The 27,870-nt window shown below is 40.2% G+C and overlaps 1 protein-coding gene across 1 annotated transcript in view; it reads left to right on the top strand.

Annotated features, from left to right (window-relative positions):
- Positions 1-24,432, top strand: part of MICU3 (mitochondrial calcium uptake family member 3) — a 45,205-nt gene extending 20,773 nt beyond the window's left edge. Inside the window, exons 6-14 of the mRNA XM_056855077.1 lie at positions 1,268-1,350; positions 5,327-5,398; positions 6,291-6,329; positions 8,884-8,979; positions 13,170-13,270; positions 16,512-16,683; positions 20,604-20,712; positions 22,656-22,813; positions 24,307-24,432. Of these exons, the coding sequence (XP_056711055.1) occupies positions 1,268-1,350; positions 5,327-5,398; positions 6,291-6,329; positions 8,884-8,979; positions 13,170-13,270; positions 16,512-16,683; positions 20,604-20,712; positions 22,656-22,813; positions 24,307-24,375 (899 nt within the window). The 3' untranslated portion in view covers positions 24,376-24,432. The remainder of the gene's footprint in view (positions 1-1,267; positions 1,351-5,326; positions 5,399-6,290; positions 6,330-8,883; positions 8,980-13,169; positions 13,271-16,511; positions 16,684-20,603; positions 20,713-22,655; positions 22,814-24,306) is intronic.
- The last annotated feature ends 3,438 nt before the right edge of the window (positions 24,433-27,870 follow it).

Genomic DNA, 27,870 nt, shown 5'->3' with positions numbered 1-27,870 from the left:
TCGACAATATTGGTAAATTTCTCCTTATGCTACCTATTCATAAAATGTATATGTTGTTGAAAAGTATTTCCTTACAGTATAATATTTTGAAAAATAGAACTGATGAGAAACCACTGAGCTGGCGTGGTATAACTGTAGGCTGTCCTGTTTCCCCACTGCTTTGCTGTGGCCACTAGTGTGTCTTATTCCAATCCAGTCCAAATTAGACATAGTTGTGATAGTTCAATTAACCACTCATTGATCTACATCTGATGCTCTTTTAAATTGTTTTACTGCATTTTTTCTATCGCTGCTGCTGTTTTATTGTTCTACTATCGGGGGGGGTGTTTACATTCTTACAGTGCAATCCTGAAAGGGGGGGCGAATGTTCTTAGGAGCCGACGTGACCCCTATGCCGGTATCCATGCCACTTGCACCGTGCATAGTGGCACGGACACCAGCATAGGGCCACATACGCTGGCCCTCCTGGACCGTGGTGGCAGTGCAGCCCCGTACCAGCGTTCTCCTGGCACAAGTCCCTGTGCCGGCGTCTCAGGAGGCATTCCTGGGGCATTCTAGGGGGCAGAGCTGCCATTAGGCAGCTTCCTAACCCCGGTCGCGCTGGGAACGCCCCCTAACACAATGGTGTTGCTGCGCCACCATTTTTGGTGGCTCAGCCTCGCTGTATACAATGGGGACTTTTCCCCCTTTTCTTTAAATTTTACTTTTTAAAAGGTTTTTTTTTGTGTCCGTGGCGACCGGGAAGCCTTTGAGGAGGAGGCGTGGCTCCGCTGTTCTTGGCCACTGCAGATCTACCTCCCCTTCAGGATTGCACTCTTTTTCTTATAAGTTGCCTTGCAAATATTCATATGGAGAGGTAGGGTATCAGTAAACTGCCTCAGTCACATAGGAGGTGGGTGGCAGAGGTCTGACTGTAACAACACAACTGGCACATGGATAAGGTGTGCATACTGCCTCTCCATCCATAGCTTATCTACATACATCTTCTTTTCCCTGAGTGTTTTCTTCTCAGCTGAGTTCAGCGGGCAGTAACCTTGGCTGCATGAAAAATGGTTGCGGCGCTGTGGAAAGATAAGTAGCAGATGTGGGGGCAGTTCACTAACATGGCTCTTTTTTGATTAGAAATCAAACCTCCGCCCCTCTTTCATCCCGATAGGAGCAATTCCATGTTTAAAGATATGGAACTGCTGCCTTCATGTCTACTTTGGCCCTCGGTGTACATGTTTTAAAAAAAATTCATCATATCTTTTCCTTTATTCCTTGGCAGAGCCACATGCTGGTTTTAGAATAGCTTTCAACATGTTTGATACAGATGGAAATGAGATGGTGGATAAAAAAGAATTCTTGGTGGTAGGTATACCGGAACTTGCCCTTGTATCAGTTTCTTCCAATTTTATAAGATTGGTGTCTTATGATTAGTGGGTTGTTGCGCAAATTGGATTTTATTGTAATACTCTGCCTGGGTTTTACAGACGGGTGTGGATATGCATCTTCAAATAAATAAATAGTCGTGTGCTGTGTTTTTTTTTTTTTAACCTTAGAATAGTTCATGAAAAATACTGTAGAAGCCTTCTGCGATCAATTGCTGGTAGCTAAACTGTCTGGAAAGCCCCTGTATTTTAGCATCTGAAGCGCCTACAACTTATTTTTTTTCCGTTTGCACACTTTCCCAACTTTTCTGTTTGGACCCCTTGGGTGCTGCTTTGGTGGCTTCATGAAATAAGAAACGTATGGATAGCTGCCTAACAGCAACATGAACATGTCAAATTAGGGTTGCAGCAATGACGTTTTGCCACAGACAAATGCATACATCAGGAAGGAGGTGGTTGGAGAGAGAAAAAGAGAGACTAGGAAGCAGGAGCTAAACAGGCAGTCAAGATAAATTCTCCCGTGATTGACTAGCTGGCAGGTGTGGTAAGAAAGGTGAGTTTGTTGGAATTAACCATCTAAAATGTAGCTTGCTTATGAATTACAGCAACAACAAAAAAAGCACTTATGAGATTTTCCCAATTTCTCGGATGTTTCTGGAATAGACCTCTTTGAGCCCATGGGGAGTAGTGGTTAAGAGCGATGGACTCTAATCTGGAGAATTGGGTTGGTTTCCCCACTCCTACACATGAGACTGGGAAGGGTAACCATGAACCAAAAGATTCTGAAGTGTAAGGGTGTGTCACTGGCCACCAAGATTAAGTTAATTCATGCCATCACATTCCCTATTACTATGTATGGGTGTGAAAGCTGGACATTGAAGAAAGCTGATAGGAAGAAAGTCGATTCCTTTGAAATGTGGTGTTGGAGGAGAGTATTACGGATACCGTGGACTGCCAAAAAAACAAATCAGTGGGTTATAGATCAAATCAAGCCTAAACTGACCCTAGAAGCTAAAATGACCAAACTGAAGCTACCGTATTTTGGTCACATTATGAGAAGACAAGAGTCACTGGAAAAGACAATCATGCTAGGAAAAGTTGAGGGCAACAGGAAAAGAGGAAGACCCAACCAGAGATAGATTGACTCAATAAAGGAAGCCACAGCCCTCAATTTGCAAGATCTGAGCAAGACTGTCAAAGATAGGACATTTTGGAGGACTTTGATTCATAGGGTCTCCATGAGTCGAAAGTGACTTGACGGCACTTAACACACACACACACACACAAAGCCAGCTGGGTGATCTTGGGCTAGTCACAATTCTCTTAGAGCTCTCTCAGCCTCACCTACCTCACAAGGTGTCTGTTGTGGGGAGAGGAAGGGAAGGTGATTGTAAGCCGGTTTGATTCTCCTTAAAAGGTAGAGAAAATCGGGGTCTAAAAACCAACTCTTCTTCTTTTTGTCTTTGCAATGATTTTGAAGGTACACCAGTACTGACCACCAGGCCACAGGCTGGTGACATGAACAAGGGCTTCTATTTTAAAATCCCTAAGGGAGAAGCAACGTTGTGCTTCCTGTAAACAAAACCGCTATAATCAAGTCAATAGTACTGCACTTGACATTCATGTTTATTAGACCTCCTTTCATAAAGAGCATGAAACATGACAAGTAATTTATATTACCCATGTGTTCTGCATGTAGAAAGAACCCCATCCAAATTATTTAACCTCAGTCATCAAATCAGATACTTTAGAGATTTATTCTTTCTCCTATTTACTTATGTCATAGGTCTGAGGTCAGAGAACAGGGGGATTTTGTTCCCTTGATACAGGAGATGTTGTTATGTCCTTTCTGCTTTCAACGGTCAATCCCATTATTTTGTTTCAGACAATGTTCCTATGAAAAGTGCACTCAGATTAATTCATGTTCACTGCCGTGTTCATTGGTATCCCGTAGCACTTCTTCTATACAAGAGTTTCATTTCCAGAAGTTCAAATGAGCTTTATTGATTAAGTGCAACAAGATCTTCCTCCCCGTATCTGGTGTAAGAGGAAATCAAAGCATGAACTAGGTTTTTTTTTAAAAAATCTTTTTTGCTTTTTCAGTTACCATCACACTCATTGCCATTACTTGATGGCTTGACCTTTTTTTTCTTAAAAGTGTACTCCAAAGTGAGCTATTTCAAACATTTGAAAGAACATGTGGTATCTGGGACTGTGCTGCTTCAGAATGGGGGTGGGGAGCCTACATATTTGAAGATTCCTAATGTCAAAAGTAAGGGAGCCCCATGGCGCAGAGTGGTAAGCAGCAGTACTGCAGTCCAAGCTCTACTCACGACCTGAGTTCAGTCCCGACGGAAGTTGGTTTCAGGTAGCTGGCTCAAGGTCGACTCAGCCTTCCATCCTTCCGAGGTCGGTAAAATGAGTACCCAGCTTGCTGGGGGTAAAGGGAAGATGACTGGGAAAGGCACTGGCAAACCACCCGTAAACTGCCTAGTAAACGTCGAGATATGACGTCACCCCATGGGTCAGGAATGACCTGGTGCTTGCACAGGGGACCTTAACTTTTTACCTAATGTCAAAAGTACCCAGCTTGCTGGGGGTAAAGGGAAGATGACTGGGGAAGGCACTGGCAAACCACCCTGTAAACAAAGTCTGCCTAGGAAACGTCGGGATGTGGCGTCACCACATGGATCAGGAATGTGCTTGCACAGGGGACCTTTACCTTTTTTCTTTTTCTTTTTTTTTAATGTCAAAAGACACTCCTGCACACTGGGAAAACTAATATGCTAGGAAGAATTGCAGGCTAATACTATTCTCCCTGATGTGATAGCTTCCTGTGTCTCAGAAATTCTTGAGGAAGTAGCAGTGAATACGCAACCCTATCTACCATTGAGAAGTTATACTTTTCCAGGAAAACTACAGCAGTGGGGTATATATTTGAATCGGCTCTGAGGCTTGTCTGTCATGGAAGTTGAATGAATAGTGGATTTTCTGTCTTGGTAATGCTGTGGTTCATTAGGGAATGTCCAGATGGCTCTTGAATCGGGCGCCAGGTAGGCAAGGAACCGCTGATCAAACGTTCTTGCTTGCTCATACAGCTAATAAACAGTGCAAAGGGTGGATCCAGCAGTTAGTTCTGCCAGCAGAAAAATATTTTTGTTTGCAGAACGGGACTTGTTTGTGTTCCCCCATACCACTGTGGCCCTAAATGTTCCCTGAAATTCTGCTCCTGAGAAACAGCGGACCCCCATGAACAGCATGAGGGGGACCTTGGAGGTCTGTAGTGGATGGGCATTGGTGAAATTTGCCCCCCTTCCATTAGTAGGTGTCTATTGCTGGCTCAAACCATTGGTTGTGTTGATCTGTATCACTTGATTATTAAACACACGTGAAGCTGCCTTACAGTGAATCATACCCTTGGTCCATCAAAGTCAGTATTGTCTACTCAGACCAGCAGTGGATCTCCAGGGTCCCTAGTAGAGGTCTTTCACAGCACCTACTTGCTTGATCTCTTTAACTGGAGATGCCAGAAATTGAACCTGGGAGTTTCTGCATGCCAAGCAGATGCTCTAACACTGAGTCACAAGCCTCTCTCTAATTATTATAATGAGTGCAGTGGGAGTTTTTTAAGACAAAAAAAAATCTGTCTTTCATGCACTCAGTTACACACTGTAGCAGCCAACCAGAAAAAAATGCAGTAAAAAGAGTGTTTCTGTTGATGCAGTTGCACCTAGAAGAGCACATTAAGAGCTTAGCAGGAGGAAAATGTATGCAAACACTCCACTATGTATTAAAAATAATCCTACAACTGACCCTTGTTGCTTTCAGTGCAACAGTAACAACTAACCTTGCTGTTTGCCTTAAGCTATTTAGTTCAGATCAACCCATATCTATAAACTTAGAAATAGGTTATATACACAGGACAACTACAGATGATGCAATTGATTTTGTTGTAGCTGCAAGAGATATTCAGGAAGAAAAATGAGAAGAAAGAAAGAAAAGGAGATGAAGAGAAACGTGCCATGCTGGTGGGTATCACTCAAACAAGTTGGAGGTACAGTTATGGGTTTCTGGCTCTCTACCCCAGATTGCTTGAGAGGCCTGTTTTCAATGAGGACACATGAGATGGGGTTATGAATAACCCCATTAATAACCACAAGTAAGCAACTTCTATTCTAAGGAACATGTTGCTGCCCTCTCAAACGAAGTTTAATGAAATACCTGGAGAAAACTAGGGTGTCTTGGCCAAAGAAATTCAACATCCTGCATAAGAAAGAACAGATCTCACTAGGTTCTGTTCAGCCACATTTTGACACCAACATGGATCCCTGAAGCTGGTTTTGGCTTCCCCAATACATTCTATTCCAACAAGAGGAAGGTAGTAAAAGCTCACCTTATGCTGCTTATGAAGGTGGTGCTGTGTTAAATCTCTCATAACCCATGACAAAGTATAGAAAGTAAAATCATACTTCTTTCTGTTTCCCAGAGGTTTTCTTTTGTTTTTGAAGTAGGTCCAGAGGCTGCAAGAAAACAACAAGAACTGAGAACTGACTTCCCTTAGCCGAAAGCCATGGGTTCTGCATAGATCCAAGTCTGCTTTATTGTCATGGTTATAGTGACCATCAGTGCAATCCTAAATAGAATTGCACACTTCTAAATCAATTGAAATCAATGGGCTTAGAAAGGTATAACTGCTCAGGATTGCAATGAATGAAATTTATGAGTATTAAGACATCTAACTGTTTTAATATTGGAAGTATGAATGTTAAGGCTGTAGTATAAACTAAACAACTTTATCTTTTAACTATTTTATAACATGTAAAATAAACGCCAATTTATTTTGTTGTCTTCTTTCTTTCTCTTATCTTGACTTCATTTCGAAATGAAATTCTTCACTTTGACCTTACTGCTGTATGTCAGCATCTTCAGCTTTATGGATACCACACTTCTACTAATGCTGTATGTACTTTGGTTTTTGTTTTGTTTTTTTACTGTATGAAGTACTGTTAATCTATATGATAAAAGCATTTGTCATGGCTCACAGTATGCAGTTAAAACTGAAAATTTCCATTATAGGTGAAGGAGATTTTCTCCTATCGCAATTTAAAGATCCTTTCTCTATATATAAAATTGTGAGACAACAAGAGAGAATGTATAGACTATCCTTTCTACCCTGTTTTTCCACCAAGCAAAACTTTTACCCCACAGATAGAGCAAACTACTACTCTTGGTAATCCTAATACTAATCCTTTAATATCGTAATTTCCTCCTGAAATCTATGTAAACTAATGTTTATTTGGTCTGTGCTAATACTATGGCATGTAGCACATAATGTGTAGGTGGGTGAATTATAAGTAGAATGGGGACAATGTTTTCTGTCCCTTTGTGTTATGCATTATTTTTTTGAAGCGTCGCCTGGTGCATGTAGCTGGCATGTGGTGAGGGTGCCTTATGACTGGCTAAACTGAAAATGTGTCATAGCTAATTACTATCATATGGTATAATCTGTACACAAGCAAAGCATGCATAACCGAAAAATACTAACAAAACTAGTATTGATTTGAGCAAAAATCAGTTATGAATGAGTTAATGCGTGTATTATTGCTGGTGTGTTTGTTTTCCTTACACAGAATGATTCCTGTGGTAGGATTTTCAGGCAAATGCAGCTGGTGTAGTCAAAAGAACTGCTTCTCTCTATATACAGTGTCTTTGCCTGAGAATCCTATGATGAGGATTATGGCAGAGCATGCCTTAAAAGGAAAAAAAATACTGCCATGTATCCAACCTTGCATTTACTTCACTGGAATGAGATTTCTGTTTATGGAACAGGTGGCAGCAATTTTCACCAGTTCCCCCCTCCCACTGCAAACCATTTTCATCTTGGGTCCATGCAGCATTGAACCAGATTTCTTACATTTTATAAAACAGTTCATAAAAAAGGAATTACTGTACTATACTAACACGATTATGTCGTAACCTGGATGGCCCAGTCTAGCCTGATCTCACCAAGGGATACCAGGGTCGCTACGCAGAAGAAGGCAATGGCAAACCACCTCTGTTAGTCTCTTGCCTTGAAGCCCTGCTGGGTTGCCATAAGTCAGCTGTGACTTGACGGCTCTTTACACACATGTATGATTATACCCCATGATAAATGTTTGCAGGGACTTCCCGACCAGAACCAAAAAAAAAGCATTCTCTATAGAATGCTCTGGTTTAGGACATGAAAATGTGGTCTCCATTGAACAAGCGATCAGCACGACCAAGCCTTCTCCAGGAGAAGTCCCAAGGGGGAGGGGTGGGAGTCCATGAGCTCAGCTGGGAACGTACAGGTACCTGGTGTTCTCCTAGTTCTTTGCTTCAGGGTGATGGCCTCCCCCTTCCCCTCCCTTTTGGTCACAGTCATAACTGAAGGACCTGGCCCAGTGCCAGGCTGACACTGCTTTGATCTTTCCGAAGATATGTATGGAAACTTAGGTCCAAAATTGTAGCAAGGATTCCATGCCATGAGGGTTACCACACACTTGGTTGGAGTTTCTGTTGAAATAAATTGTTCTTATTTCTGAGTGTCTTTAGGAATCAGAATGTCATTTAATATAATATAATATTGGTAATTTTCAGGGGGGTGACAATGTCAGAACATGTACATCAGTAGCTTCACTGTGTCATCTAGCGTGTCACTACAGAAAACCTAAAATAAGCACGTCGTTTCTTAGCCTATAATTAAATATAGCATTCTTGCCTGAAGAAAAATATCTACATTCACTAGAAATTTTAATGTAGTATGTATAATAATAAAATATTCTTTTTATCTGCTTTTTTTTGGGGGGGGGAATTCGTTGGCTTCTGATCAAAACATTGAGCATCATCCAGCCAAAGTTAAACACAATTAAATTATTTTGATTTTGAAAGAGAAAGTTAAGCATGTGCTTAATTCCTTGCCATAGCACTTGAAGCACTTACTTTGGGTATATCATGCCAATTGATATTTTAATTGAGCAAGTGTATCATTCCTTCCAGTGACTCCAACCCAGAGGAAGTTAGCTGTGTTCAAGTTGCTTTAAAATCAGCAGAACAGGATAGTCAGTCTATCATAGATTACAATGGAACTTGTATGGCTAACTTTCTCTGATTTGGGCCACATTTTTTTCCTGAACTGCACTGAAAAAAATTCCAATCCATATTGGGGTTTTTTTTTAAGTGTTCAAACACACTTTATTGTATACTTCAGTGTTTAATTCAGTATTGTGATTCCACATGCAAAGATCTATTAACAACAACTTTGAGTGATCTTTCTTACAAAATCACATCATGACAAATAAGGAAGAAGGGAGGTTGCCGCTTTGGAATGGGCAGTGTTATATAATGTTCTTTGTGCAGGAAGAAACAAAAAGGTAATCTCGTATCGCTTTCTTAAGATTAGTTAGCAAAAATATACAAGTGCATAAGCTGTTCTTCATTATTATTCCTTGATATTTTTTCCCTCCAACACCTATGCTTTTTAAAAATTCTGCAGGTGCTTAAAACAGAAGGAGAGGACCTTGTTCCAAGAAGCTATTGGGATACTCTGAGGCGTAGCACAAGCCAGGCACTCTTTTCGGACCTAGCAGAGGTATAATAAAACCTCTGTATGGTCTCTAAACCTTTTTTTACTTACCCTTTTTCATGTTCCTTTGTTTTTTTCTCCATGGTAAATGTTCTTCCTTCTTTCTAACTTAATTTGCTGGAATTCTGGCCCTTTTTTCATTCATTTCTTGGTTTTCGTTTGGTACTGTGGTTTGTCAAGTGTCCTCATATGTTTGTAAACAACATCAGTTTACATTTCCAGGTTGTTGTTTTTTTTTAATTTAGTAGATGTGGAAGAATTAAGTGTTGTGTTCCACACCCTTGGGATATTTGACTGTTCATTTCTATGAAAACCTTTCTTCGCTGAAAAAGTAATCCTATTGGATATCTAGACATTAGAAGGATGTTTAGAATTTTACACTGGAAGAGTCCAACTTGTATTCAATACATTCCCTTTATTGAAACACCCATTGACAAAGCATTCTGATAAAAGGACCACCTCTGCCTGTTAATACACATTTTTCATTGGATTAACTGCCACCTAGAATGATCAACACAGAACTTTATCTTTAGGAGGTACTGAGTTGTTTTGCTCTTAGGCATTTTATTGGACCTGGACTGCATTTGGTCTTATAACTGTTTTATTTGCTTGGATCCAGCCAGTTATTCCATGGCTGAAAAAAGGAGGAAGTGATCCCTTTGACCACTTAAAGAAGTTAAGCTGAGGATTATGGGAGCTGCATGGAAAAGGCATTGTGGGATGGGGGCTGTAGTAAGGAGAAGAACTGGGCAAGATATATTGAAAAAGCTAGCTGGATCCAGCCCTTCCAGTTTTGCTTATAGCAGACTATGCAGACAAAAGTGTGTTGCACAACATGTTTTAAAGCAGAGGTTCCCAAACTGTGCTCCAAGGAACACTTGGTGCCCCGCAAAACATCTCCTAGTGCTCCATGAAGAGATTGGAACTGTCATTCGGTTTAGTATAGAGGTGCTAGGTGAAAATTAGTACTCCGTGACAAATTTCTCTCCTGAAAAGTGCTCCATGACTCAAAAGTTTGGAAACCTCTGTTTTAAAGGAACTATGTTGTAACCCAGTGTTGCAGTCATGCATCACGTATCAGACGTTTGGACACTGTCACAGTTAATTACACTCAGGATTTTTAGTATCCTTATGGAGATGATTATAATGGATTTTGCTGCACTTAAAACAAGCAGATACACCTGTGGTCCATGGCTTGGTCTCACGGTTAAGTTCTGCTGAGAACAGTTTCATTATTTTCTGGAGCTCTAGTCAGGGAGCTAGCACTCTCATCCCTCCCCTCGGGGAGAGAGGATGAGCTTCTCAGTGTGTGGCCCCACGGACAGAGTGAGCATCTGCGTACTCAGTTGTTTATTGAATGCTGTCAGTAATAATGTCACTAAGATACATAAGATGGTTCAGAATACAAATGTGTCTTATTACAACAGCAGCTTCAAAGGCACCAGGAACCTGGCAAATGTAGTTGTTTTCATGGTATTAGAATCCAGAGACTTACAGCCCGTTCCCAAAAAAGGGGTAGATCTGTGGTGGCCGGGAGCGGCGGAGCGGCGCTGCCTCCTCTGAAGCTTCCTGGCTGCCATGGAGAAAAATAAAGGGCATTTTAAAATAAAAAAGGAAAAATAGGGGGAAATGCCCCATTGAAAGCAGTGAGGCTGCACTGCTGAAAAAGGTGGTGCAGCCCCGCCAGCGCTGAAGAGGGGGTTCCCAGGGTGAATGGGGTTAGGAAGCCGCCTCTGGGAATGCCTCCCCCCATGCTGGCGCAGCCATTCTCTTCTGGGATTTAGTTCCTGGACTGGCTGTGCTGGCAGCAGGGGCCAGCAGAGCTCTGTGGCACCTGAACGCTGGTATGTTTGCCACTTTATCCCCTGATAAAGTGGCACCTACACCAGCATGAGGTCACGCCGGCTCCTAAGGAGATTCGGGGGGCCCTTCAAGGTCAAACTAATTGAGATGCTGGGAGATCTGTAAATTGATATCCCTGTTATTTTTATAATAAGTAGGCTCAGGAGTCCTGATTTCAGATTCAGACTGCAGGATGGGAAAATAGAAGTGAATAATCATTTTCTTCCCATGCTATTTTTTCAACTTAAGCCCCTAAAAGTGCCATTTGCACAACTGGGAAAAATATACAGATTGCCTGAGTGGGAGTATTGCAGATCTGTGATCCCTGGTCCTCTACATTATGGCCTCAAAACTGAAGAAGGAAGGGGCATGGCTGATATTTACCACTTAAAACGTCTGAGAGCTTACTTCTCAATCTTCTAGGTCGGACCAGAACGAACGGGTTGAAATTAAATAAAAAGAGTTTCAGTGTAGACATTAGGAAGAATTTTCTAACAGAGTGGTTCCTCAGTGGAACAGGCTTCCTCGGGAGGTGGTAAGCTCTCCTTCCCTGGAGGTTTTTAAGCAGAGGCTAGATGGCCATCTGTCAGCAATGCTGATTCTATGGCCTTAGGCAGATCATGAGAGGGAAGGCATCTTGACCATCTTCTGGGCATGGAGTAGGCGCCACTGGGGGTGGGGGGGAGGTAGTTGTGAATTTCCTGCATTGTGCAGGGGGTTGGACTAGATGACTCCATGATTCATTTAGTTTGGAAATTATATCTTCCTGGGCTGTTTGTAGCTAAAACAATTGCCCAGCTTTATTCTTTATTCTTGACACAAGGTCCTGGGCCTTATAGTTTCTAGAACTTCTGTTGTCCATGGTAGGTACTCAGGTGTTGTAGAATACTGTGTTTCCCAAGGTCCCGGGACCTGATGTTGGCTGTTATGGCATTCTAGATGCCAAGATGAGAAAGTGAGGGAACTGTTCTTCGTTTAAGTAGTGGCACAGAGTTATGCTTTTGGAGATATTTTTTTTCCAATAACATTTTAATTCCTTCCATTTTTTTCAATCCTACCATCATAAAATCTAAGATTTTATTTAATCTTCATACCTTGAATTCCCAAGAAAGATCACGCCTTTTAAACAGCTTTTTAGAGTAACTATGTTAACATATTTATTTCTGCTTGGAGGGTCTCTAGTCATTGTGCATTGTGTGTGTGTGTGTGTGTGTGTGTGTGTATATAAACATATATATATAAACACACATATATAAAATAGCCATTTTTCCACATTCAGACAAGATAGATATTTTACCTTTCTTATTTTGACTTTTCACAGACGTTTAAATTGAAAGCTTTACCTAAACCACCTTTCTGAGACAGATGAGTATCACTTAAAATGCTTTGAAAAGTGTTGTTATTATGAGTATTGTAGGGAAGTGAAATGCATTCCTGACGATTCACAAAATTTGAAGATCAAAAGAAATTGCCTTAGTCACCCAGGATGACCCAGGATAATACAAGTCTTAGCATGCACCAATCATCTGCCTTGTAAATTGACTTCACACCACTCCAGGAATGTGCCCAACTGCACTCAGAGGGTTTTGAAAGCTATAGCTGTAACGGTCATCTGTCAGTTTTATTTGCCTGAATCAAATGTGACATTACTGCAAGATCTTTTAGGCCCTGATTATGTAAACTGTGCCATGTAGATCAAGCTAGCCTCTTTAGGAGGACAATATTTTATTAGTTAAGTAAGGAAAATACATGTACTTTAAAGGCATTGGAATGGTTTCTGACTCTATCCAACAGTTATAATTCCACCCTTACTCTGTTCATTCATGGGTTTTTTCCTCATAGAAAGTGGAAATTTTTGCATGGACAGGTTTTTGCAGAGAGATAACAGCATGGTATCGAAACCAAATATGTCACTAGAAGCTGAGGTAGGCTTCTGTTATTTTATTTTCCCCATCAAAATATTTCCTTCAACTTTTTTGACATTAAAGATGTTATGAGAAAAAAGCAGTTACAAACATGTTTTGACTTTTCCTTGTAAGAATACTTTTTAAAATAGTCACACTTATTTTCACTAATTTTTCTCATTCGTTGTACTTACGGCCAAAATCTTTGCTTTTATTTATCAGCCCTTTATGTATCATGACATAGCAGTTTTGAAAAGTTCATTGAACTAAAACATAATTCACAGTTGATATGTATATTATATAACCTGACTAATGTATTACTAACTCTTTTTGCAAATTGCATGAATGTATTCAGTCTTTAAAGCATTTTTCAAAGCGAAATATTTTGTGACATTTTTTTCTGCTAAATTGATTATAGCTTTAACTAAATTTTATTTTGGTAATTTTAAGCGTGCAGATGACATCACCAGTTTACTGTCTGATACTACACTGCTGGTCCACTTTTTTGGCAAGAAAGGAAAGGCTGAACTTAACTTTGAAGACTTTTATAGGTGAATCTTGCTTTTATACTTCTTATAACTACAAACGCTTCAGTGCATGTAGTACTAGAAATAATGCCTGCTCATAATATTATTGCCTGAATGTGTATATTGTTCTTCAGTCATGAAATACATTCCAAAGGTATTTTTCTGATTTTACTGTGCTACAGCTGAATACAACCCTGCTAATTGTATAGTCAAGCATTAACTTTACCAGTAACTAACGTGCCTGAAAACATGAATGAGTGTGGGAAACACATAACAAAATTCCTTGCAAACTGTTTATTCTGAATGAAACTTAAAACTCCTCAGGTACACACTAGGAAGGAAAGTAAATTTGGGTGTATTGCACAAGGTGTTTTTACAAGTATTTAGATGATACATAAACTGCTTCTGCAAGGAAATCTATCTGAAAAATGTGATAGCTGAATTGCCATTAATATTTCTACCTCTGAATTGGTTCTGCCGCTAATGATTTTGCATGAGAAGTAGAGTACTGGCAGTATACCAGTGGTGGGAAAAGAAAGGGCAAGATAGATTCTAGATAGGGTAGGGTTAAGCTTTTATTTGCATATTACAATATTCTCAAGTGGAAACAAACTTATTTCACATTCACTTGATGATACATTCAGATGAGTTGGAAAGGCGACTTTTGGAGCAAACTTTTGTGGGGGGGGGGTTTGCCCACCAACATGTAATGCTGTCTTTGCCCTGTTTTTTTTCCTGCCATCTGTCATATATTTAGAGATTGCAAGTTGTTTGCAAGTATAGAATTGATCTAGGATATTGGCATTATTTCACTTGCCTGTGGACTTTGTCCGCTCACAAAGTGGTAGCCTCAATGAGTAGGTATGAGTACAGAGAAAAGATAGCAGGTGTAATTGGGTGGCATAGCCACATGCCAAGCAACAGAAGAGACTGTTAGCAGAGCACAAATATTCCTTATAATTCTTTCCGGGCAGCCCATTTCTGAAAGGGGTCAGTTAAGCAGAGGCTGGGAGTAGCGCAACCTACAGAGGCTTCCTGGCCACTGCAAGGAAAATAAAAGTACTTTTAAAATGAAAAGGGGAAAATGCCCCCATAGAAAGCAATAGGGCTACACCACCAAAAAAGGTGGCATAAAAGTGCCACTGTTCAAGAGGGCATTCCCGGGGCGAAAGGGGACAGAAAGCTGACTAATGTCAGCTCTCCCCCTTGGAATGCCCCAGGAACACACACACACCCCATGGCGGCACAGGCTTTCCCTTCTGGGACATCCCTGCTGGCATGGCTGCACGGCTCCCAGACGCCAGCGTGTTTGCCCCCTCGCCAGAGTAGGTGCCGCCTTATTCCGTCACGCCGGCTCCTAAGGAGTTTCGCCCCCTCCCCTTCAGGAATGGGCTCTGGACCCTTGAAAAATGCTACAACAAGCCTTGGCAAAAAAAATTTTTTTGACTTCCACTCAGGGCTTCATATTTGAATGGCAAAATTTTCTATTTATTGCTATCATAAAAACCTAACCTCTTCACAGTCTCTCATAACCATATTAAAGCTATGACAAGAGTGTTGTAATATTAGAAACATTGGGGTAACTCTGGTTGTAATCATCCCAACAAAAAAGCTAACATTTAACCCTAGCCTAACTTCTCCCTGATTTCTCATCATCCCATTAAAAGCTCTGTTTAATTGAATACTGTAGCCAGTGTAGAAGGCAACTGTTTAAAACGTGACTTCATCTACTACCAGTTAAGTTTACATATCAACAAGCAATGACAAGAACTTCATGCACATTTATTTTTTATGTCATTTTTTATTCTGCTGTGACACGATAAACAAAGCTTTGGGTTGGATCCCACCGGTAACCAGAAAAAACGCACATGAAAAATGCCCACATGAAAATTGCTCACAAAAAAAAACCCACGGTCATAAATAGCCCACACTGAAGAAAGCCCACACGGGATGAAGCCCACACGAAAAGATGCCCACATGGGTAAAAGCCCACACAGAAAAATACTCACATTTAAATACTTAATATTATTTATTTATTTTGTTTTAAAAAAATTACAACTATAACATAATTTTTTTCGTGTGGGCTTTTTTCTTGTGTGCATTTATGACCGTGGTTTTTTTTCTGTGAGCAATTTTCTTGTGGGCTTTTTTCTTGTGCGTTTTTTTTCATAGAACCGATCCCACCATCAATTTTGCTCAGTCCAATTCCCCTTATTACAACCCCCAATTCCACATATCTTTTGTCCATGCAGGATAACCTTTTTGGTGGTCAAATTCCCTTTCCTCCCTTTTTCACCAGTGGAAAAACTGGTTGGATCCAACTCTTTAAACTTCCACTGTGAACTGTTGAGATACACACAATAAAATCATTGATGAAATACTAGGTATTGCTTTTCTAGGTGCCATGGTGACCTGGCACCTGGGATTTGCCCTGTGCTACAGAATAAATGCAGGGCTTTCAACATCAGGTTTAACTTGATACGTTTAATCCTGAGTCGATATTAATATGGTCAGGCAATAATTGTAAAATGTTATTTATTTATGTTGTATTATATTTTATTTTTTGGCTTTTGTACAACCAAGAGGCTTAAGGTAGCACATGAGCAGGTAAATTGGTGTTTTTATGCTAGATAGTGTTGAAGCTAGATAGTGCCTTCTTAAAGAGTGGAAGTGGTGATTTCTCTTGAGTCACATTGTAGCACTGGTAACTGTATTGTGCTTCCTTCTAAACTTGTTTAGCATTCCTATATGAATGAATGAATGAATGAATGTATTTACAGCAATAGCCAGCACAACTCATCCAGTTACAACCTATAGCATTCCTATATGGAATATACTTAGTTTGCTAATTCTTTTTATTAATCTATGCTTCTCTTTCACCACAGTGGTTTTGTTATATTTGGCAGCAACAGTAGTCCCATTTTATGTGCAGATGATATGCATGTTTACTGTGAAAGTAACTCCCATAACGTTCATTAGGACTTCCTTCCAAGTTAAGTTTCATAGGATTGCTGCTGTACATATAGGACAACAAATCTAAGGAAAGTTTGGAGAGGGTTTAGATTCAGATGCAAAGTGAGATTAATTTAGCGAAGGATTGCTTTGTTCTACCTGAAGGATTAGGTACAATACAGCATCAAACCAAACATCTGACAATTGTTACTGTAATTGATATTGTGCAAAATTACTAAAGCTTTAGTGTTTTATATATTTGCTTTTTTTGCACAAATGGACTCTTAAAAATATTAGTATTTTTCTACTTCAGGTTTATGGATAACCTTCAAACTGAACTTCTTGAAATAGAATTCCTTTCCTACTCTAATGGGATGACTACCATCAGTGAGGAAGACTTTGCTCATATACTTTTAAGATATACAAATGTTGAAAATACATCAAGCTATCTGGAAAATGTGCGCTGTAGTATGCCAGAAGAACAGGTAAGTTATATAGTTGAATAGTTGTAAAGTTGCACAGACTATGGCTTTTGATGATCCTAGGTAAAAAAACAGTTTTCTAGAAAGAAATATAAATTATTTTCAAGTATACATTCTTAGAAATGCAGCCTGAACATGGTGACTTCTATAGAATCCTGAGCATTTGGGATTTAAGGGGGGAGGGGGAAAGGATTTAGGGAGGGAAAGGGGACAAGGTGTTAGTCCATAATGTTTTGGAGGGGAAAATGGAAGCATGTAAATGAATTTTGCTCAGTGTGCCAGCATGGTATAGTGGTTAAGAGCAGAGGTTTGGAGCAGTGGACTCTGATCTGGAGAACCGAGTTTGATTCCCCACTCCTCCACATGAAGCTAGCTAGGTGACCTTAGGCTAGTCACAGCTCTCTTAGAGCTCTCTCAGCCCCACCTACCTCACAGGGTGTCTGTTGTGGGGAGGGGAAGAGAAGGTGATTGTAAACCAGTTTGATTCTTCCTTAAGTGGTAGAGAAAGCCAGTATATTCAAGCCAACTTTTCTTCTTCTACTACTACTACTTAGGTCCTGTGCATTTCGACAGGGCTTATGCATATTCTGGATCGATTATGCACGTAGAAACTAAAACATGCCTAGGAAGCAGTGAGGAATAATGTTCACAGCTCAGACCTTTTACCCTCAAAATTCATAGATTTCAGCTCTTCCTAATGGTCTGTAACACCATATTAAAATACAGTATTTTAGTTTATGTCAGGTTCTCCCATATGGTTGCTAACATATTTTTAAACTGCTCCCCCTAATAGCTGTGTAGCATTGCAGAAAACATTACGCAGGTGACTGTTTTCTGACATGCTGTTGGGAAAAGCTTCAGCAGCCTTCAGTCCATCACACATCTGTTAAAGTTGGTGCAGCTCTGTTAAACAAAAAGTTAGCCACCCTTGTCTTTCCACCACCACCCTTTCCAGTAAGGTGTCACTGACATAAACAGCCAATTCGTCTACTTAATAAAATGCTATTGATGTTTTGCTTGCTGAATTCCAAATTATAAATAGAGGTGGCGGTTTCCTTTGTTTAATTTTTCTTTATTTTTTTGACTTGCAAAAGTAGACATAATCTACCCAAAATGACCAAGTATTTAATTAACCAAGTATTTAATTAACCAACAGCACAAATTCACTTGCTTTCAATCATTTTGGGGATTATAAATTGATCAGAGGCTAACCTCATTTTATACACATGCAAATATAACTGTAGTTTGAAAACAAAATTGTTCTAGCCATTCATACTGTGTTAAACATCATTCCTCCTACTATTTCTGCCTGAACAGAAAGATTCTAAACAGAAGGGCAAATATTAACACCTTTTATCTAGTTCTCCAATAATCTTAACAGTCAAAGGCCATTGATAAGTTAACAGTGCTTATCAGTGTCTGAACAGAAGTTTTCAAAGTGTTTGGGCAATAGTTGTTAGTTAATTTATTTGTTAGGAAACAAATGTCTTACCAGTGAATTTGAGCATCCAGTGGTAGCTGAGTGCATCAGTGCAAACCAGTAAGATTGATGTTACAGACAGTCTCTCAAGCATGAGATGCTTGGATGTAATTCACTCTATTTGTTTGCAAAAAGGATCAGGTTTAACTGTTTTAGAACTACTTGTATACGTTTTTACCGAATGGCTACACTTTTCGGCAGTGTTGACAGTTTACCTTGTGGAGTTTTAAAAGGCCGCCAGTAAGCATCACTTAGTAGTTAACCTCAAAGTGTCAGTCTACGAGCTTGTACTGAAACAGCCAGAGTGGATGGATACCTAGAACACAGGGTAGTCAACAGCTATAGATGAAAGCACAATACTAAGCAGCAACATTAATGTGTCTGTTAACAGTGGCATCAACCACCATTGAAAAAGAAAATAAATAAATAGCTGTTACAAGCTTGAAGAGGACATGGCAGCGCTTATACCAGTGGTCATCCCCCACCTATTCTGGGGAGCAGGCAGAAAGGCATGGGTAGAGTTAGGGAATGAAGAAACATGATTGTGTTCTGGTTTGCTTTTTTTTTAACATTTGCATTACTTAAATGCCTTAGAGCAGATTTGAGCAGCAGGTGAGAAAAAAGATACACACAAGGCTCGGCATCTTCTCCTCATCCAGTAGTGGCCCCATTTGTTAAGGAAGCTGGGTATTCTTTGGCTGTGGGACTTTTAAAAGACGTTATTAATAGATGGGAATGTGATACCAGTCTGGGTGGTTCATGTGAGATTGGACTATCTCTTTTACATCTATTTGGAAGATATGTCCCTTTTGTGTTCCCTTTCTTTACGTTAAAAAGGTAAAGGGTAAAGGTCCCCTGTGCAAGCACCGGGTCATTCTTGACCCATGGGGTGACGTCACATCCCGACATTTTCTAGGCAGACTTTGTTTATGGGGTGGTTTGCCAGTGCCTTCCCCAGTCATCTTCCCTTTACCCCCAGCAAGCTTTACATTACTGTTGTTAAACTCTTGAAATAGATATTTTCAAGCTAGAACTGTCCAAAAGTATTGTTGCGTTTTTTAAAAAAAAATCAACATTTGCAGACGATAGTTTATATGTGAGAACAGAGAAGAACATTGGTAAATAATGTGGCACACGATGAAGAGGCTAGCTAACAAACATACTTCACTTACAGTGCAATCCTAACAGTGGAGCCGAAAGCCCTTAGGAGGAGACGTGACCCCAGCGCTGCCATAAATGCCACTTACGCCAGCACCGGAGAGTGGTGCCGGTGTGGTGGCAGCATACCTCCGGCGCAGGGGCTCGTGCAGGTGCCAAAGGGAGCATTCCCGGGGTGGGGCTGACAGTCAGCTCCCTGAGCCCTTTCGCTCTGGCAATGCCCACTTTTGCCGGTGTGAATTTACATCAGCAAAAATGGTGGTGCAGCCCGTGGAACTGCATAGAGCAAGCTGCTCAGGAGGCGACTCGGCTGCGCCTTGGCTGTGCCATCCCTGGTGCAACTACCCTCCCCTTAGGATTGCACTGCCCAAGTCTCTAAATATTTAAAATTAAAAATTAATATTGTCTTAACATCATTATCATGTTTATCTAGTATTGTATAGGGTATGACTGAATTTGAAAAGGTGATAATGCAGCAAAAATAACATTAGGATGAATTTATAAGCTATTACTTCAATTTGACACAGAAACATAGCAAGTACATGTAAGGTTGGATGGAAGCAAAATTTTGAGGAAGAAATATCTCTCCAACAATGGCAAACCTTATGGACAAAAGATATAAAATTTGCAGCCAGTTAAACATTAGGAGAAAATTGGTATAAGATGTTTTATCTGTGGTATATTACTCCAAAATATATCAAGAAGATGGACAAGAACTATAAAGGGAAATGTTGGAAGTGTAAAAAGGTGGACGGCACCCTTTATCATACGTGTTGGACGTAGAAAAAGACAAAAAATAAATAAAGAAATAAGTGCCTAAATCCAGAAAATTTTAACTCAGAAGCCTGACTGCAGAATAGCCAGTTTCAGCTTTAACTATTTTAATTTATGCATTTCACTACTAATGTCAAAATATTGGAGGCGGGGATCTCTCTGAGCATTTCATTTTAACTGTTTCTAATCCCTTATCTGACATTTCAGTTTAATCTAAGAATTACTAAGTGTCATGTCAGTAGATTTAAAATATTGAACAATGTGTAACAAGTGAAGCTTCTGTCAGTTTGGTGAGCCACAGGGAAAGAGGTCCAACCGTAAAAGAGGGCCTCCTTTCTCCATTAGCACAGTTGGTACAATAGCAATGTTGCAGATTTGTGGTGAGGGCAAGGAATTTTTCTCCATCCTCTGCTTGCTATCAGTTGTAATACTGCTACAATTAGTTGAGCAAGGAGTTGCTGCACCCTCTCCCTCTAATCTACTAATACAAACATTTTGTTTTATTCAACAGGGCATTACATTTGATGAATTCAGATCATTTTATCAGTTTTTGAACAATCTGGAAGATTTTGCAATTGCAATGCAAATGTATAATTTTGCAAACCGTTCAATTGGACAAGGTAAGACTATCTAATTTTGACATTTTTTAAAGGTAATTTTTTAATGTGTGGCTTTGAGACAATTATGTGAGTATCATGTGCTGTTGGCTCCAACTCATTTAGAAAATACTGTGTGGTAACATTAGAAATACTCATCCTTCTTGCTTCCCCACCTCACAGAAGTTCGAAGAGTAATGCTACACAGGAGACATAATACATCTAACTGTAAGCAAGTTTCTTTCCACCAGCTAATAAATATGCAAGATAGAGCTAGGTAGCTATCTTGCTGCATGTGTGTGTTCTTGCTTTTGTAGGAATATCTACTCATTCCTTTAGATCCACATTGTCTCCCTACTATCTGATTGCTGTTCCATTAGGTTTACCCTGCTACCTTTTCCTTCCCTTGTTTGCTCATGGAATTCACTTTGTTTTGGGAGACTCGGCCTATACAGGCCTATCCTAAGTAGAGTTACACACTTCTAAGCCCATTGTCATCAGCTGATTTAGAAGGACGTAACTGCTTAGGATGGGACAGACAAGTTTCCCACACTGTTATCCCTGGTGCATTAAGTATTTGAAAATATATATAGAATTTAAATGGCAATCCAAGGCTTCTTCTACCCAGAGTAAGACCATACAATGTATATTACTGGACTACTACAATGCACTCTACATGGGGTATTTTGGGGGGGACAACCAGGAACATGCAGTAAATGTAGCTGCATTCCTGTTGATTGGATCTAGTCACATTACTTTGGCTGATAGTGTATTTCCAAGCTCAGTTCACGGCGCTGGTCTTTACCTTGTTAAATGCACCCTTTACAACTCACATAACTGAAGGACCACCTCTCCTTAAACAAATTGTGTGATAACTGTACTCTTTCCAGAGTTGTCTGTTGTCCTTCTTTGCTTTGAGGGAAGTGAGATCAGCTACAAACTGTGGTAGGGCTTAATCTGTGGTACTGGTCTTCTTTGAATATACCAAACATTGAGGGGATGGCTGCATTGTCTCTGCACTCTTTTAGTAGACCTTGCTAAAGCAGAGCTATATCAGAGAGCCTTTTGTTCATATACTTGTTTGCAGCTCTTTGGCAGCTGGCTAACAATTTGAGATTTTAGATGGGTTTTAAGGTATACTTGTATTTTGTTTGTTTTGAACCCACTGAGCTGGGCAGGAAAGGCAGTAGAAAAATGTTTCAAACAAAGAAAATCTCCATTTTCTGTTGCATGTCTGGCATTTAAAACTGAGTGCCTATACTTTCCTGGTATCTAAAACCAAAACGACAGCTATAGTCCCTGAATCAATCTTCCTGCAGAAGTGACAGTAATTAACACTGGGCATTTGCCAGTGAACATATGAAGCCAATGAACATATGAAGCTGTCTTATACCGAGTCAGACAACTGGTCTGTCTGTCTCAGTACTGCCTATTCTAACTGTGATTTGCTCTAACTGAATGTGACAGGACCAAACCTAGGATGTTCTGAATGGAAAGAGTGTACTCTATCCCAGGACCATGCCCCCTTTCCTATATCCTCTTATCTCGTGTGCTTAACAATGGAACACCTGAGAAAGAGGAACAATGGCTTGAAAAAAGACCTTGGATGGAGGTAGTATTGCATCAAGATATTACCACCACCACTTTGACATCCCTGAAAGGTCAGATACAATTGTGAAAATTAAATGCAATATTAACAGTAGCCTGTAATTAGACTTAGCAGAGTAGAAGGGGTAGTTGAAAAGACTGTGTTGCATAGCCATTATTTCCACTAGCGGTTGCTAACTTTCAGGAGATAAGCTGGACAGATATAAAATTATAGGAAGTTGTTTTGCTTTCCAGCTCATTCTGTGAGAGCTTCTAGGGGACAGTATGCTCCTATGCCTGATAGAAGCCAGGTTTTTGTATGGTGATCAGATTATGCCATCAGCCATCTCGTGCGCTGTGTGTTTACTTGCCCCTTTTAGATGAGTTCAAGCGTGCTGTATATGTTGCTACGGGTTTGAAGCTTTCAGCGCATTTGGTGAACACAGTCTTCAAGATCTTTGATGTAGACAAAGACGATCAGCTGAGCTACAAAGAATTTATTGGTGTTATGAAAGACAGATTGCAGCGAGGATTCAGGGTAAGAATATGGAGGCTTTTTTAATCGCGATGGAATTATATTCCAATTGTGCTGGTTATGTAAACAAGCCTCTAAACCAGTGGTTCCCAACGTGGGGCACACGCCCCACAGGGGGGCAATTTGATTTTTAAGGGGGGCAATTCGAGAATGAGTTATTAACAGTGAATTGTATAGTAATTACTTCAACTGTCCTTTCGTTCTTTTATTTGTCTCTTTCATGGATGCCATGTTCTTTGGAAGCTTGTTTAGACCAGGTTAATGGCCTTTTAGACTTCCTGCACGTGAATAGGAGTTCACTTTTTGAATAATAAGAATTATATGTCACAGGGGGGCATCAGGATTTTAAAGATGCTTAGTTGGGGCATGGCCAAAAAAAGGTTGGGAACCACTGCTCTAAACTAACTCTTAACAGTGCTGTTTCTATAAGCAATTTAGATACAAGGTTGCATAGATTTTGTTTTTTTAAAACGAATGTTGTCTATTACAATAAGCATTAACATTGGTCTTATCATGGAAATGGTGTTAATTCTTAATCTAGGGTTATTATACATGATAAAACTATGTTTACACAGAGCCAGTGTTTAGGTTTTTTTCCTGTAGCCATGTCTACAGACATGACCTGATCTAGCCTATTGTTCATCAAGTAGGCCCTCAGTTCGACATTTAACAGGTTTTGTTTCTTCATTACAGTTTATGGACAGCAGAATTACTGTTTCAAACCTCTTGGGACTCAGTCACCTCTACAATAGTTTTACATGTTTTATCTGTGCCTGACTGCCCTCTAGAGACGAGAAATGGATTAAATTGTAATCAATGCAAATGAATGTTTGTGATAACTTAGTATTGCATTTAATTTACAAGTTTTGGTGATATGCATCCTTCTGTGACTGTCAAAAGTACAGTACGATTATGAGTGGCATTTATTTTTAAACCTGAAATAGAAGATTTGATATTTTAGCTTAATAATTATAATACTTAAAGAAGGAATCGTTGCAGGCAGGCTTATTTTAGTATTTTGAATTGGTGAACTCGTAAGGCATATATCTTTCTTTAAATGTGGTAATTTGCTTTCTTGTATTCCAGGGGTTTTTTTAAAAAAAAAACAGTCATAATACAGTTGGAGACGCTATTATGTGTGTGTGTGTGTGTGTTCAGCTGTCACCCTGTGAATGGAGAATGAAATTCAATAATGAAAGCTTTGTCATAGAATTTTATTTAAGATGGGGATTCCATATCTTTGTTATAAAACATACAGTTTTTCTCTCTTTCTGCTTAATTCAAAAAGCATTAATTGTCCTGTAGACAGTTGCATTAAAGGTGCATGATTTTAGAATCTAAAATTATTTCTGCAGATCTTTCTGTTCTATGACTAACTAATCATACTTGCCATTTAATCTCAGTCTTTTATATTTTCATGTTGCTCTTCTACCACTCACCTCTGGCTGCATTCACCCTGCCTGCACACGCACACTTCTTTGTGTTCTGCTTCTCAGGGTTACAAAAGCATACAGAAATACACTACTTTCAAATCCTGTGTGAAGAAAGAACTCAATAGCAGATAAAAATGGTATGTTTTTGCTGCACAGTGTTTCTAAGGTTACTGGTAAGAGTGTTTCAGCTTTTCAGGGGAGGGTATTGCGTAATTAAAAACATGCCTAATGGGTTTGGTACTAAAAATGTATAACCATTAGACTTTTCTTGATTAAAAACAAAGATGAGGGGGCGGGAGAAAAATGGATTAAAATTTGGATCAAATTGTTTTGCCAATTAGTGCCACTTTTGCATGTAGCAAGTGCTAGTTTTTCATTTTGCACTACAAATTAGGGGGGGTTAACTTTTTCCCAAAAGAATTTGCTTTATTCTGGTTACTATCACCATCGTATGTTCTCGAAGGCTGCAATTCTAAACACCATGTTCATGTAAGTGCCATTAATTTCACTTGGAAAACCAGACTGTTGTGTTTGTCCATGGAAACCGTTTTTCTTTTAGCTAGGACAAAACAATATATTATTTTGAGGGGGTTATAGTTTGCAAACAGGAAACAAAGTCCTGAATACTGAGACACTTTAATAATATCACAGAAATTCAGTTTGTTCACATCACCTATCTTGCCTTGCAACCTACGTGCTGGGGGAAAAAACCTTACTTTCTATGGGAAATTGGCTGCTTAGTTGCAGGCCTGATTTACTCACAGTGCATTCCCGAGCAGAATGCTTGCGCTGGGCTTAGGAGGCAACGCAGCTGTGGTGCCTCCAAAGGAGGTTTCGGCCCTGCTGAAACCTCCTCCCTGTGCAAAAAATCTGTGCAACCCTCAAAAAAAAGGGGGCGTTCCCGGGCCAGACTGGCTTAAGAGGCCACCTAATGGGGGCCCTGCCCCCCAGCCCAGCACCGGGACACCCCAGGAACGCCTCCCGGAACGCCGGTGCAGCCTTTGCCGGCGTTCGGACGCCACTGGAAGGCCCCATCGGCTTCCTGGGGTGGTGCTGCAGCAGCCGGCGCCCGGGCAATCCCTCTGGCGTTGGGGCCACAAACACCAGCATAAGTTGCCTGGACGCCGGCGCAGGGAGGACTTTCGTTCTGGCCGCCACGCAGGTCAGGAATGCGCTCTCTATGGGTGGGGGACTGAGAAACAAAGGTTCTCTGATATTTAGCTTTATCCTGTTTAGATTTTATAAGAACCAAGCATTTTTTTAAAAAAAATGTAAACTTTTGGTTTAAGAACAAAAGAAAATTAAGACATGATTTTTAAAAAAAAAGTCTGTCTTAAAGTGGACTGAACCAAGATGTCATCCTGTAAGTACTGGTCAGAATTCTGTCCATGTATTTGGACCAAAAAGTGTGGTTATAAGAGATTTTTTAGCTTCTTCTATACAGGCCACAGATAGATTGGATTGTTTCTTTTGATTTAAGCATGCTCGGTGATGTTGGCAGTCAAAATTTACCTCTTATAAATCACTTAATGTTTCTTTTTTGTGGATATATTTAAGGTTGCTTTTCTTTTTGGCGACAGAAAAACCGTAAGTATGGTTTGAAGGACTACTACGTTTATGTGACTACTATAACCAGCAAGCACTTCAGAAAGCTTTGGAAGCAGTTTCGAAATCGAGATCTGCTGAGATGAACTCAAACGCAATTCCACCTTCAGTCACCATTGCTGCACTTTCATTTTTTATATTTTTTTTGCCTTGGAAATTATATGAGAGCAGAAGAGAGCAGAAAATAATTAAGCTGAACATCTACCATCTGTAACAGCGTACAACATTTTACCATCTTCGGCTGCAATCCTGCCAGTGATCGGCTGCTGTTATAAGTTTTGTTCGCTGAACTAGGATGAGTGACAGCGTCATGGAGAGCCATCTTGTTGGGATTTTTTCCCCCTAAACAGTCATGTGTGATATTTAAAGAACTCTTTTGGCCTAGTCCAGAATAGTAAAGGCGCGTGCGTGTATGTGTGCAGCAACTGGATCTGCACACACACGTGGCCCTTTCAAAAAAGGTTTAGGTCCTGTTTATCGGCAGTGTGACAAGGAAGAAAAAAAAGCCAGCCTCTCACTCCCTCTTCAGAACATCTGTGTGCTAGAATTTAACTCTTTCAGCATGGTGTAGTGGTTAAGAGCAGTGGTTTGGAGCAGTGGGGTTTGATCTGGAGAACCGAGTTTGATTCCCCACTCCACATGAGTGGTGGAGGCTGATCTGGTGAACCGGGTTGGTTTCCCCACTCCTACACATGAAGCCAGCTGTGTCACAGCTCTCTTAGAGCTCTCTCAGCCCCACCTACCTCACAGGATGTCTGCTATGGGGAGGGGAAGGGAAGGTGATTGTAAGCCAGTTTGATTCTTCCTTAAGTGGTATATTCCTTAAATGGCATATAAAAACCAACTCTTCTTTCTCTCTCTCTAAGGACTTAGCATACACAGTTCCAGTTGTTAGTACAATGAGGAACTACCTACGCACCATCCCTCTCCCTATCCAACTGGGGATAAACATGCTGAGTTGTGTAGTTCCCAAGGCTATATCCAGCCATTTCACTTTAAATGTACCGGTTATAGACCTCTGCAAAAATGTGAATGTATAATGTATTTTAATTGTTCGTTATTTATTTTATTTTCAAGCACCAGTCCTCTTTTTCTTCCTATATTTTTACACTAGTGAATGTGCCTTTAGTAACAGATATGGGAAAGCTATTTCCATGAGATGTTATAATGTGATCATAACCTTCAGTAGGAAATGTGAGATCAGGCTTGATTTGTAGTAGAAGGCAGTAATCTTGTCGCTGAAAGCTAGATAGCTGGACTTGAGAGGCCGGATCCAAGACAATTTTTTCTGCTAACGGAAGGGGTGGGGTAATTTCCACCAATTCTTTCTTCCTGATGAAGACCCTCTTGAGACCCTCCTGCCCCCAAGATACGGTTGCCAACCTCCAGATACTAGCTGGAGATCTCCTGCTATTACAGCTGATCTCTAGCCAATAGAGATCAGTTCACCTGGAGAAAATGGCTGCTTTGGCAATGGGACTCTATGGCATTGAAGTCCCTTCCCAAACTCTGCCCTCGCCCAAAAAAACTCCCGCTGGTGGCAAAGAGGGACCTGGCAAGCCTACCCCAAGGAGCAGCATTTCAGTGAGATCAGTAGGCTGCAGTGGGAGAGGGGGATGCAGGAAAACTCTGTCCCGCTGACAGAAGTGCCTTGCATGCACGGAAAATTTAGTCTGGATCCAACCCAAGGTTTTGAAATAATGTGATTTAAGAAGCTCTTATGGCTCAAATCAATGTTTTAAACAATCGACAAGGAAAGCTGATAATATGTAAGTAGATCTATCTATAGACCACCTAAACAAAGCTGTTTTTTATTTAATCCAGTCGTCTCCCATTATCAGATTGGTTAAATTAGTAATTTTGTTTAACAGGTATGAGGAGCATAGTCTTAACTGTCTTTACTTGCACTCAATGGGGCAATTCAGGTTTGCTTCCTTTTAATGGTTTAATTATGAACAGTCTTGCAGAATGGAAATGTGAATATTTCCTAGCCTATTTATTCATTCCATGCTGTAGAAATAC

Source organism: Euleptes europaea, chromosome 9 (assembly GCF_029931775.1).
Source record: "Euleptes europaea isolate rEulEur1 chromosome 9, rEulEur1.hap1, whole genome shotgun sequence".
NCBI lineage: Eukaryota > Metazoa > Chordata > Lepidosauria > Squamata > Sphaerodactylidae > Euleptes > Euleptes europaea.
This window is presented reverse-complemented; position numbering and strand designations above follow the sequence as displayed.